General features: G+C 42.0%; 1 protein-coding gene across 1 annotated transcript in view; it reads left to right on the forward strand.

Annotated features, from left to right (window-relative positions):
• Positions 1-1,064: 1,064 nt before the first annotated feature.
• The window catches only part of LOC109904563 (lipid droplet-associated hydrolase), a 31,007-nt gene continuing 18,511 nt past the window's right edge, over positions 1,065-13,560 (forward strand). Inside the window, 2 exon segments of the mRNA XM_031787608.1 lie at positions 1,065-1,209; positions 6,448-6,635. Of these exon segments, the coding sequence (XP_031643468.1) occupies positions 1,065-1,209; positions 6,448-6,635 (333 nt within the window).

The raw sequence follows: 13,560 nt of genomic DNA on the forward strand, positions 1-13,560 counted from the left end.
TATTTGTGTTTTATATGTACCCAATTGGATGTATTATGGAGATAATGGATTAAAAGGAATAACAGAAGCAGTGAGTACACTCCTTTACTGCATTTTTAACAGTGGCATATGAACTATCCAACCAACAAACCAATGCCATTTTAACCAGCATGTGGTCATGTAAAATCGCCCAGGTGAATTTCATGAACTTAATAATGTCCACTATTAACCAAAGTGTTAGATGGCTTTAACTTATTGTTCCAAATGCTTTAGCCTAAATGTGGCATGAGCGATGATTGGCAATGTATTGTTATAACACTCCACGGCCTAATGGAAAGAAAGCTTTATGTTCCTCCATAGATTGGACCTGCAGCTCTCTCTCAGCACCCTGTCACTGAGGCAGTTATACATGGAAAGGGCTTCGGCTCATTTCAAAACAGAGAGCATTACCAATCCCATGGCCTGAAATTACAGATGTAGGCAAAAGTTCCTTCTACTTTTCAGCTGGCCAGGACGCCAGGCTATGGCTACATCATTGTAAGCATGCCAATAAAACCTTGTGTCCCTGTGTTGCAGTCATAAACGTACTGCAACATACTGTACACCCTGATTCTCATCCACACTTATACACGTGACTTGCACAATACAAAACACCTACTGTATGAATATATACAGATTACTTTCAAATAATGTCACTCGTCACACGCTACTGATACACACTCAGAATGCCACACTTCAGCTTCTCTCCTATTGGACAGACAGACAGACCACACAGAGTAGCCTTTATTCTTAAACATCTGCTATTCAGCTTTTTGCCCTTTCATCTCACCCTGACAGAAATAAACCCCAACCAGGATAAACTCACCTTTTTTACCTGTAGGAAGATATTACTCAACCGTACTATAAGCTAAATAAAGTTCCTAGCTAGCAGCGGAGTTGACAGTGGGGGCTGATGAGATTGAATGCAAAGGTCAGGGAATGACAGGACGACCATAACGTGGCCACCGCTTTGTCGTCATACGCGATGTTCTTCAAGAGTGCAGTGGAAAATGTATTGACATAATAAGAAACTGGTACAGTTGACTATGAAAATAGGTAACCCCGGTGTGATTGGCTTTTACATGACCTTTATGCAGACGCTTCACCAGACGTTGGGCTGGTGCTACCCTGTGTGGGCAGTGACCCATGCTGGACACTGTGTGCCTCCTGATACTATGGACGTGATTGATGGTACATACCGTAATTGCTGGACTATTAAGCGCACCTGAATATAAACCGCACCCACTGAATTATAAAAAAATATGTATTTTGTACAAAAATAAGCCGTACATGTCTATAAGCCGCAGGTGCCTACCGGTACATTGAAACATATTAACTTTACACAGCCTTTAAACGAAACACGGCTTGTAACAAAAATAGCCTACCAAGAAAGTAATTGGTCACTTTCTTCCTCCTCCTGTGCACTGAAACCACTGAAGTCATCTCCTTCGGTGTCGGAGTTGAATAGCCTCCGAATTGCTTCATCCGATGTTGGATCGCTGCCCTCTTCAACACGCAGCAGTCCAGCCTTTCGAAACCCGTTGATGATAGTGGATTTTTTTGACAATGATCCACGCTTTCAGCAGCTCTATTTCCTTTTCCAACAGCCAGATCAATCGCCTTCAACTTGAAAGCTGCATCATATGCATTTCTCCGTTTTTTTGCCATGATGAGGGTGACAAAATGACTACCGTAATCAGAATGATGGGAAGTTTGAGCGCGCTCGATTTACGTCACATTATGTGACGGTGCTCAGTTTTTTGGCGGCATGAATCTTGTGAACGCGGGAAAAATCCATAAATTAGCCGGTCATTGTATAAACCGCGAGGTTCAAAGCGTGGGGAAAAAGTAGCGGTTTATATTCCGGAAGTTACGGTAACTAATTCATATCTCTTATTGAAAGTGGTTTGTGCAGCAGGACATTCTATGAGGCTTGATTGCATATCAGCAGCCCATCTCCTGACCACTGATGACTGACTAGCTAGCTTTGAAATGTGTACCTCCTTGTAAGCTCACTCTCCAATACTAAAGACAATGCTAAGGATGGCGCAGGAGAAGAGGAATGTTAGGTGAGCTGGACGAGTTAGCTTGAGCCAAGAGGCCTCTCCCTCTCCAGCCCGCACCAGCATATGAGCCCTGTAATATTCATTCATAAAGCAGTGAGGACGTTTTTATTGTGCCTGATACGTGGGAAAGACATTACCAAGGCCTCACCTGTAATAAATTCAATCCCAACCAGATGGAAGCAACAGCTTTTCTGAGGGCCATGAGATGGATGGGACAGTCTAGTTTGGATCTGTCCATCTTGAGAATGACAAAAGACATATCCATCTTGAGGATTTTAAAGAACCACTAGTAACACTTTACTTTGCATCCAGTGTCATAACATGTTATGACATGGTCATAATCATGTCATAATGTATCTTAACAGCTGACATAACCTGTCATAACGCATATATTTACACCTGTTGTGACAGATTGTGTTTTATGGCTGGTTATGACACCTACATAAGAGTGTCAAAACCCATATTTATTTAAATTTGTTTTTCCTGCCAAGAAGTTTCCTTTCATTTGAAAGTTTGTTTCTTAAATCCTTTGTTGCAGTAATGAGTTCTTTACAGTTTTTTTCATATTTTAAATGACTTGTAAAAAATACATTTTATGACACTGTCAAGAAGCATTATGACCATCATAGGCATATCTGGCTTATATGATTATCACGTACATGCCCTTATGTACGTCATCAGTCAAAAAGAGGGTGACTTGTCCTGCTCCTGAAATCTGCTTCTGCATTCATCCCAGTCATCAGCAACAGAGCATTGGGGTAGGTGCATGTCTAATATCAATGTTTGCGCAATTACAATGATAATTGATGATGGTAATTTAAAATATATATTTCCATCCTGAACATACTGTTGACACTTAGGCTATAGTGTAATGGAATGTTTTGCCCTGTGTGGTAGGTTTTGGGGGTTTTGACACTCTTATGTAGGTGTCGTAACCAGCCATAAAATAACACAATATATGTCATGACAGTGTTATGACTGTATTATAACAGGTTATGACAAGTTATGTCAGCTGATATAACATATTATGATATGGTTATGACCGTGTCATGTCATTATGACGTGTCAGTAAGTGTAACCTTCTGTCAGAGTTTCCCCCTGTAGGTACTGTATGCCTCACATGGGATGTGCGATAACTAGCATCAGTTCTGAAGAACACTTGAATGAAGCCTTGGTTTCCAGGCATCTCTTCACAAAGCTCAAACGTCTGGAGACAACGTGACTTTGTCAGGTCAATCAGATAAACTATTTTGACCATATAGATGTCCGATTATGGTCATGAACCTAACCCTATCTCAATTTTATGGGGGGGAATTATCAAATGATGTAATACTGTACCAGAGGTAGATGGCCTTGATTATATAGACATTCATGTAACAAAGTGAAGCATTGAACAGCTCCTGTTTTATCCTGAACACGTGGCCATACTTGTCAACTCTCAACTCATAAATTATTCATGGAACACAAGGCAAATTCTAGAGATATTCAGTAGATACAGTTAACACATTTTCAGCCCCCTCTGCCAATTTGTAGCATGTCATTTGATCATCAGAGGGAATAAATCAAAACCACTCTGTTCAGACTGGTATTCCAAGGGTGTTTTAAGGGTGCTAGGGGTGGGGGTGTCACCCCTATTTTAAGGTGGATAGGGGTGTCACCCCTATCTCAAGATCGACAGAGAACTCATCTTTTGTCCCAAAGCCTGATCTGATCTTAACTACGGTCCTGATTTAAGATGAAAGGTTCAAATTGTTCAGCCGCAAGTCCTATGTTTATCTCAATAGTCATGCATCATGCCTTTTCATTTGAGATGCCCTTATCCAGGGAAATCTGCTTACTGTTAATACTATTTGCCGATCTGGAAAGCCATAGCCAATCAATAAATAATATAATAATACTCATAGGAAAGGTTTTCATCTTTAGCTCACAATCTGTGGATAATATATGAATAGAAAGATTAAAACATTTTGTAAAACATCACAGTACAATTGAAAAATATATGGCACAAAACAAACAAGGGTGATCTATGGTGATAGGTGGGATGGACTGAGTGTGGCTGAGGGTTGGGATTAAAGAGTTTGTTTGGTAATGTATTGTTGTTATATATAAAAGTACCATGCATGTAAAAGGTATAGGTAAAATGTTTGTATATGAAGTAAAAAAGCTGTACCAAAAAAAACGTAAGTCATTTGTCCTTTTTTGTTGTTTTTTAATACTATTTGCCAGGCTAGACCTGCACGCTCATGTGGTCATGCATTATGGCTAGTATTACTTACGAGGTGTTTGGATGACACTTTCCACATCCACTCAACTCTTACCCTCATCCAACACAGAAACACAAACACGTCTGACATATCGGCTACCTTTCCACCCCTCTTCTGCGGTTTCAATCCAAGCCTTTGGTGACGGACCACCCTGGTCAACCCTTGAATGCCATTGATTTACACCTCGTCAGAGCATTACATTTGCTGAGGGTCAGGGTGGCATCGTAGAGCAGCAGTCTCTGAAACCTCTGGGACGTCCAGGGAAAGGCCTGGCCGATACAGAGAAACAGTATTGATTGGGCCTCCTCTAAAAATATCTGTTAATGCAAGCACAGGGAACATTCTCCCTCTGCCAACATCAATAAGCCATCCCTGGGTCATGGGATTCTCCAGGAGCCCCAGATCTCATTCATTTTGTCAGAATGAGTTTGCAATGCTACTTTTCACCAGCAGCTTTCCTTCTTTTGATATGAATAAGTTGTACACTGTTAGTGTCCAGAGTACTAAACTATTCATTTCCCTCTATATTTCTGGGTCGAACAGCTAAGGTCTAATATCAGGGTTATGGATTTTAACGAGAGGTTTTTATGGTGCGTCTGATTCCAATTACGCTCCCTCCACTATCGTTGGTCACGTCTACAGATTTGCGTGATTTGTGCATAGGAGACAAATGGCACGAAGCAGTAGAAATTTCAATAATGACATAATGAATGTCAGGAATTCAACTTTTTTTGTTTACTACCACTTTGTGACATTTTGGTCTGATGCCCAGCTTCTCAATCTGATCAAATAACTTCAAGACAACGTTCACTTTATCTTGTTACTTGATCCCTCGTTTTTATATGCAAGGTTGACAACTGTTGGCTACCACTGTGGTACAGATGTTGAACCAGCTTCACAAACACTTTTTGAGGAGGAAGTTTGTGAGCTGAGAGGAAGTATGCACAGTGAAATACAGGACGGAGGCTGTTGCTAATCTCCTTCTCATCTCTTTCTCTCAAAACTACACTGAGATGTGTTCATACCGTGTCCACACCATTGCCGTTGTTGGCATTTGTCACATTATTCAGAGGTCCTGAAGTTTTGCAAATGTAACCACACCCAAATATTGAGGAGAGAGTTTTAAAAAAGAGCCTCCACCTCCCATGTTGCAATCAGTAACACCACAAGTGAGGGTCTTTTGACACATAGGAAATCAGTTACCTTTCCCATGGAGGAAAAATGCACCACACATTTATTGCACATTTGTGCAAAGGCTTTAATCGCTTAACGGGCCGCCCCAGCCTCCTGCCTCTCTCTTGCCAAGAGGATCATTAGGTTGTGTGGGGGAATTTATTTTTTCCATATGTTATTCTTTACTGACCCATTAATCACAATTTGTACTCATTTAGTTTTTTTCACATTATATTTAAACATATCCTCAACCCCCACAACCTTCCCCACCCTATCCCTATGCTGTCTGCACAGAACGTCTTCGCCAAATTCCGCTCTGAAAGAATAAAACGTCAATCCCTCATCAAATATGTAAAATGGGGATTCATTTGTTCATTCTTAAATTAATTGGAATTTGTATTTTTCCTCCTGCTAAATCCCAACCACCATCACCATAGGTAGACACATTCTACACATTCTACACTTCCTTCAGCTCTTTCTTGCCCTCTCATCATCTCGCCATCTCCTCGCTCATACCCTCTCTTTAATCATAAAAGGTTATTGTATTTGACTGCTCGGCGCAAGTAGGGAAATGTTAACCTCTCTTCGAAACTTTGTTCTGGGGCTAGATTTACAGGATTATTTCAATAAAGTAGAGCTAAATAGCTTTCCAAAAAGATTACAGAAATGAGATCAAGATGTTTTTGGAATACTTCCCAACTTCGATTTCCCTTTGGATGGTCTTGTTTTAATTTTGTTTTCAAAGGGTCCTGAGTACTGCTAATTTGAGGATATCAGCAAAATGAAACAGTGAATATTACCATAACATGTTGTCCCTACATATGTTGGGGTGATCCATGTGCTGGTGCTGACGAATGTACATGTGTACAGAGACATTGATGAACAATGCTGCTCTCATGTCCTTGATCAGGGTGATGGTGAAATAGATGTCATACTGATGTAATACTGAATACTAATGATGAACTTTGATCTTTGCAGACTGAATGGAAGGATGAAGCACAAGCTGGTCTTCCTCAGTGAGCACATTCCCAGGGACACTTGCCTGGTCCTAATGGGCCACTCCGTCGGCTGCTACATCATCCTGGAGATGTTGACGTTGGATCCTGAGCTGCAGGTGAGACCCCACTTTGGATTAAATACTATGGTAGAAGTGAAATTGTAGTGTAACGTTTATCATATCGAGATTTGTCAGGCTTTAAAGCGGCAATCAGCAGTTGAAACAACAACAAATCGAACTACCCACCACCTTTTCCCTAAAACGACCCAGTCGGGGGAGAAGGGCCTTGGTGTAACGGCAGATCTCCTCTTCGTCTGAAGAGGAGTAAGGATCGGACCAAGATGCAGCGTGGTAAGTGTTCATGATGATTACTTTAATAAACAAACTGAACACTATAAAATACAAAACAATAAATGTGAACATGAACGAAACCGAAACAGTACCGTGTGGCGACAAACACTCACACGGAAACAAACACCCACAAACCAACAGTGAATCCCAGGCTACCTAAGTATGATTCTCAATCAGAGACAACTAACGGCAACTGCCATACTAGGCCGAAACTGAAACCAAACATAGAAAAACAAACATAGACTGCCCACCACCACTCACGCCCTGACCATACTAAATAAAGACAAAACAAAGGAAATAAAGGTCAGAACGTGACACTTGGTCACTCTGACAGAGCTCTAGAGTTCCTATGTGGAGATGGGAGAACCTTCCAGAAGGACAACCATCTCTGCAGCACTCGACCAATCAGGCCAGATGGAAACCATTCCTCAGTAAAAGACACATGACAGCCTGCTTGGAGTTTACCAAAAGGAACCTAAAGGACTCTCAGACCATGAGAAACAAGATTCTCTGGTCTGATGAAACCAAGGTTGAACTCTTTGGCCTGAATGCCAAGCGTCACATCTGGAGGAAACCTGGCACCATCACTACGGTGCAGCATGGTGGTGGCAGCATCATGCTGTGGGAAGGTTTTTCAGCGGCAGAGACTGGGAGACTAGTCAGGGTTGAGGGAAAGATGAACTGAGGAAAGTACAGAGAGATCCTTGGTGACAACCTGCTCCAGAGCACTCAGGACCTCAGACTGGGGCAAAGGTTCACCTTTCAACAGGACAACGACCCTAAGCACACAGCCAAGACAACGCAGGAGTTGCTTCGGGACAAGTCTATGAATGTCCTTGAGTGGCCAGCCAGAGCACGGACTTGAACCCGACCGAACATCTCTGGAGAGACCTGAAAATAGCTGTGCAGCGACGCTCCCCATCCAACCTGACAGAGCTTGAGCGGATCAGCAGAGGAAAATGGGAGAAACTCCCCAAATACAGGTGTGCCAAGCTTGTAGCGTCATACCCAAGAAGACTCGAGGCTGTAATCGCTGCCAAAGGTGTCTGAACAAAGTACTGAGTAAATGGTCTAAATACTTATGTAAATGTGATATTTCAGTTTTTTTTTTTTTGTACAATTGCCAAGAAAAATCCTAAAATCTGTTTTTGCTTTGTTATTATGGGGTATTGTGGGTAGATTAATGAGGGGAAAAACTATGTTTGGTGTACATGGGCACTCTGAGCATTGATGTCCATCTAGTTGCCTCAGCTCTATGGCACCCTACTGTCCCGTGAGGGGATAGGCTGGTCCCAGGGTGGTAGCTTGTCATGTTACAAAGTGCAGTGAGAACACTGCCTCAGCAGGGGAGAGGTGCATGTTCGAGAAGGCATGTGAAAACATCCTAAGCCGAGATTGGACCCTTGTAACCCTCCCATTTCGGACGCCATGTTAAAGGTTAACGGATTGAATAACAAGAGAACTCGTCGTTTTTTTCTGGGAGGCATTTCCTCTCTCACTCAGACAAGCTTTTCAGCATTTTTATTTTCTAGCTCTTATTTTATAATATGGCCTTTTCACTGTTTTTTTGTGTTGTTTCTCTTCTTGTTGGCAGTTCCTCCTCTCTGTGGGGTTCCTTCCTCTGTTCTATGTGTAGAGATCAAAATATAGAAGCATCGGCAACCGCTCTGTGTAATCTTAATTGCTATCTTTAACATTTTCCTCACAGAAATAGAGCTTAATGATATGTAGGCCTACAGTAGATCTGTAATAGTCAAGGCATGATCACTTATTTGCTGTCAAAGTGCTCAGTCTGAACACATTCAATACATAAAAAGCTAATTCTATCAGATTAATTTATTGGATCTCATGTTACCCAAATAGGCTAACAATTATGCATCAACTTTGAGCTGCATTAATCTCCCTTTCCATCTCTCCTTGAGCTGGTACAGATGTAGGATATTAATTTGAGCCAGTTTGCTATAGCAGGAAAATAATCCTGCAGCAACAGGAAATGTTCATTATTATGTAGATTATAATTAATTAATTAATAATTTTGTTGGGTTTGATATATTTTTCATTCGGTCAAATCAAGTCTGGAAATTACAAACTTTACAAGCCTTTTTAAAACTCAAATACTTTACAAGTTTGCATTTCTCAGAAATAAAAGAGTGAGGGCCTCCCGGGTGGTGCAGTGGTTAAGGGCCTGTACTGCAGCGCCAGCTGTGCCACCAGAGACTCTGGGTTCGTGCCCAGGCTCTGTCGTAACCGGCCTTGACCGGGAGGTCCATGGGGCGACGCACAATTGGCCTAGCGTCGTCCGGGTTAGGGAGGGCTTGGCCGGTAGGGATATCCTTGTCTCATCGCGCACCAGCGACTCCTGTGGCGGGCCGGGCGCGGTGCGTGCCAACCAAGGTTGCCAGGTGCACGGTGTGGCTGGCTTCCGGGTTGGATGCGCGCTGTGTTAAGAAGCAGTGCGGCTTGTTTGGGTTGCGTATCGGAGGACGCATGACCTTCAACCTTCGTCTCTCCCGAGCCCGTACTGGAGTTGTAGCGATGAGACAAGATAGTAGCTACTAAACAATTGGATACCATGAAATTCGGGCGAAAAAGGTGTAAACATTTAAAAAATATATATTATTTTAAAAAAAGAAAGAAAAATAAATAAATAAACGAGTGATCAAATTAAGATTTTACATCTGTATCTCCTCAGCCCATTCTGTGGTCCAGCCGGCTCTGCCATATTCTTTTCTGCAAAAAAAGAATGAGCAGAAAAATACTTCCTTTCCCACTGAAGATTGCAGGCTGCCAAGAAGCAAACACAAGCGATTATGTCCTGTAACGTATGATGTGTGATAATCAGAAACTCCTGTTCCTTTGTGCCTCAGGTATTTGTGTTGGAATAATGGCTTGCCTTATGGGTTGAGGCACCGGCACGGCCTAGGTAAGCGGTGGCACAGTTTTTAGTGTACTTACTACTTACCAACGGAAAAGGAGGCTGAGTTGAGCTTGTAGCAGGGACCAGTCTAGGGTGAGTTTGTGTACTTCCAGAGCACAGCATCTGGCACGCTGCTTGTCCCTGAAAAGGACATTGGGTGTAAGGGCTGATAAGACTGTCTAGGTTATGCCCTGGGTTCTCTCCAGGTTCACTAGGCTATAGGTTTGGCCTTGTGTTTTTAACGTCATGTTCATAGAGGCTTTGTTTGGCATCTGACACAATATGAAGTATAAATACTGTTTGTGTGCTAATATAATGCATCATATACACACTTGGTGTTCAAAACATAAGAAACACCTTCCTAATATTGAGTTGCACTCCTCATTTTGTCCTCAGCCTCAATTCGTCGGGGCATTGACACTACAGGGTGTCGTAAGCTTTCCACAGGGATGCTGGCCCATGTTGACTCCAATGCTTCCTACAGTTGCGTCAAGTTGACTGTACAATTGAAGTTGGAAGTTTACATACACCTTATCCAACTATATTTAAACTCAGTTTTTCACAATTCCTGACATTTAATCCTAGTAAAAATTCCCTGTTTTAGGTCAGTTAGGCTCACCACTTCATTTAAAAAAAGTGAAATGTCAGAATAATTGTAGAGAGTGGTAGGCCTCCTTGTTCGCACACGCTTTTTCAGTTCTGCCCACAAATGTTCTATAGGATTGAGGTCAGGGCTTTGTGATGGTCACTCCAATACCTTGACTTTGTTGTCCTTAAGCCATTTTTCCACAACTTTGGACGTATGCTTGGGGTCATTGCAAATGGGCCTTCCAAATGGACAACCAAGCTTTCTTCCTTGCAGAGTGGCCTTTCAGGTTATGTTAATATAGGACTCGTTTTACTGTGGCTATAGATACTTTTGCACCTGTTTCCTCCAGCATCTTCCCAAGGTCCTTTGCTGTTGTTCTGGGATTGATTTGCTCTTTTCGCACCAAAGTACGTTCATCTCTAGGAGACAGAATGCGTCTCCTTCCTGAGCGGTATGACGGCTGAGTGGTCCCATGGTGTTTATACTTGCGTAGTATTGTTTGTACAGATGAACGTAGTAACTTCAGGCATTTGGAAATTGCTCCCAAGGATTAACCAGACTTGTAGAGGTCTACAATTTTTTTTCTCTGTCTTCGCTGATTTCTTTTGATTTTCCCATGATGTCAAGAAAATAGGTACTGAGTTTGAAGGTAGGCCTTGAAATACATCCACATGTACACCTCCGATTGACTCAGGCTAATTGACATCATTTATCAGAAGCTGTTTAAAGGCACAGTCAGCTTAGTGTATGTAAACTTCTGACCCACCAGAATTGTGATACAGTGAATTACAAGTGAAATAATCTGTCTGTAAACAATTGTTGTAAAAATTCCTTGTGTCATGCACAAAGTTGATTTCCTAACCGACTTGCCAAAACTATAGTTTGTTTACAAGACATTTGTGGAAAAAACGGGTTTTATGTAAACTTCTGACTATATCTGTATGTCCTTTGGGTGATGGACCATTTCTTGATGCACATGGGAAACTGTAGAGTGTGAAAAACCCAGCAGTTCTTGATACACACAAACTTGTGTGCCTGTTACCTACTACCATACCACATTCAAGGGCACTTCAATCTTTTGTCTTGCCCATTCACCCTCTGGATGGCACACATACACAATCCATGTCTCAATTGTCTCAAGGCTTAAAAATATTCTTTAACCTGTTTTCTCCCCTTCATCTACACGTATTTGAAGTGGATTTAACAAGATTGAAGTGGAATCAATGAGGATCATGACTTTCACCTGGTTAGTCTGTCATTGAATGTGTACGTGTTCCTGATGTTTTGTACACTCAGTGTACATGCCCCAGGTAAATAATTTTCCTACATTTATTTAAATTTGAAATATTTAAGTTGGACAAAAGTCACTTTCATTTTAAAAAATTATGTTTTTCTGACATAATTACTAAATGTTTAGTAAATACAGAGTAGAGTACATAATTATTAGTTATTTCACCCCTTGCAAAGTAATATAATCTGAAAAAATGTAAAACCAAATTGACACATGAGCACAACTCGCAAACATATGTTCAGTAGAGGATTAACAGTATAATAAACACACAACTTTACTGCCCCACCAAATGGTTTGTGTAATGAATTTCGAATTTAGTCACTGTTTCTGAAATGACAAGGAAGAACGAAACCCCATCTAGCCTGTAACTCTCTCACCCTCTCAGCCCAGATCTCATCCATCACAATGGTATAAACACATTAGTCTCAGTGTGTATTCAACAGGAGCCTAAGCTTCAGATAACACTAAGCCTTCCATATTCATTTGCAGTTCAACATGGCAGATATCGAATACATCCAGCCAACTAATAAACCAAGGTTTGCAGATGGTAGCTTTCACCTGTATTCACCTGGTCGGGTTGTCATGGAAACACTCCGTCTGATCTTCCTGGCAGCACCATCCGGTTCTCCTTACAGGCACAGAGAACTGAGTAACAAACAAAGCACTTTAGAAGCCAACTCACTTAACCCTATCTCTTTCCAATCTCTGTACCTGTCATTTAGACACATGCACCATCTCACATTGACTCGACAACAGATGGCTTTCCGTATTGCTTATACAGTAAGTATGTAAGTAAGGAGTCTCTGGTGATTCTCGAGTCAGAGGAGCCTTCTTAATCTAAATCATTTTCAGCTTTGGGGCTGGCAGGTCTAACTGGAATTCCATTGATGTGAAAGACAGGTTAGACCCTGTTGGCTCGAGAAAGCCATCCGATCATGTTGTATATATACAATATGACTCTAAAGAAACCAGCTGCCTCAAAATGTGTTTAGCATGGCAGCTCTCACTTCCTACCACCTTTGACCACAAGGGTTGTTGTAGTCATAACATTGACTTTAAATGGCAGAAATGGAGAGGGTTTTATCCTGACACTGGGCACAGCACAGCAGGTTACAATGAGCCAAGCCTGTCTTGTTTGAAGTGGCAAACCTCACACTGTTTCCACAGTGGCACGTTGGTTCAATAGAGTGGCCTACACTGGCTCTTTCTGGCTGCCCCTCACTGGAGTAAAAGCAGTAATTCACGTTAGAATGATGCCACCTGTCAGAAGACAATGATCTCTACTGTACTTTGACATCGGTCTCCCCCGAGATCGTTGTCCAAGGCCAAGACTAAGAGCACAGCTGCCAAGAGACGGCATCTTTGAATGGCAGGGAAGGCCAGATTCAAACTGGCCTGTTGAGTATTTATGCATTTGTTTACTGCCTCCATGTCGAAGGTTTATGCTACTGTGCAAGTACTACTGGGGTTTTGGATGCCCAAGCTTCAGAAGCAGACAGTGGGGTGCAGTAGCAGGGAATAGCTGGAACACTGCTGGAGTGCAGGCATGAAGAGCTAAAAGCCTGAGGGGTCAGGGGAAATATGCCACAGGAATGTAGCCTTGCAACCCACTGCAACAGGGGGTGCTAGAAGCTGTGAAAACAGTGGACACAAGTAGTTCAGGGGCCATATCAGTGGACTAGAGTGTATATGTTAGTCTACATTTATGTGGGTTATTACCTGCAATAGATCAATACTGTGTGTTCTGTGTGCATGGGGTTAAACTTCCTCTTCACTGCGACGGATTTCTGTCATATGGATTCTGGAGAGGTCGTTTTTGAGATCAGTGTAGATCCACAATGATACTTTCCTGTGGGTTGAGGCTGGTTTGGAGATTACATAGCCTAATACAGAA

The sequence above is a fragment of the Oncorhynchus kisutch genome, linkage group LG14, assembly GCF_002021735.2.
Source record: "Oncorhynchus kisutch isolate 150728-3 linkage group LG14, Okis_V2, whole genome shotgun sequence".
Lineage (NCBI taxonomy): Eukaryota > Metazoa > Chordata > Actinopteri > Salmoniformes > Salmonidae > Oncorhynchus > Oncorhynchus kisutch.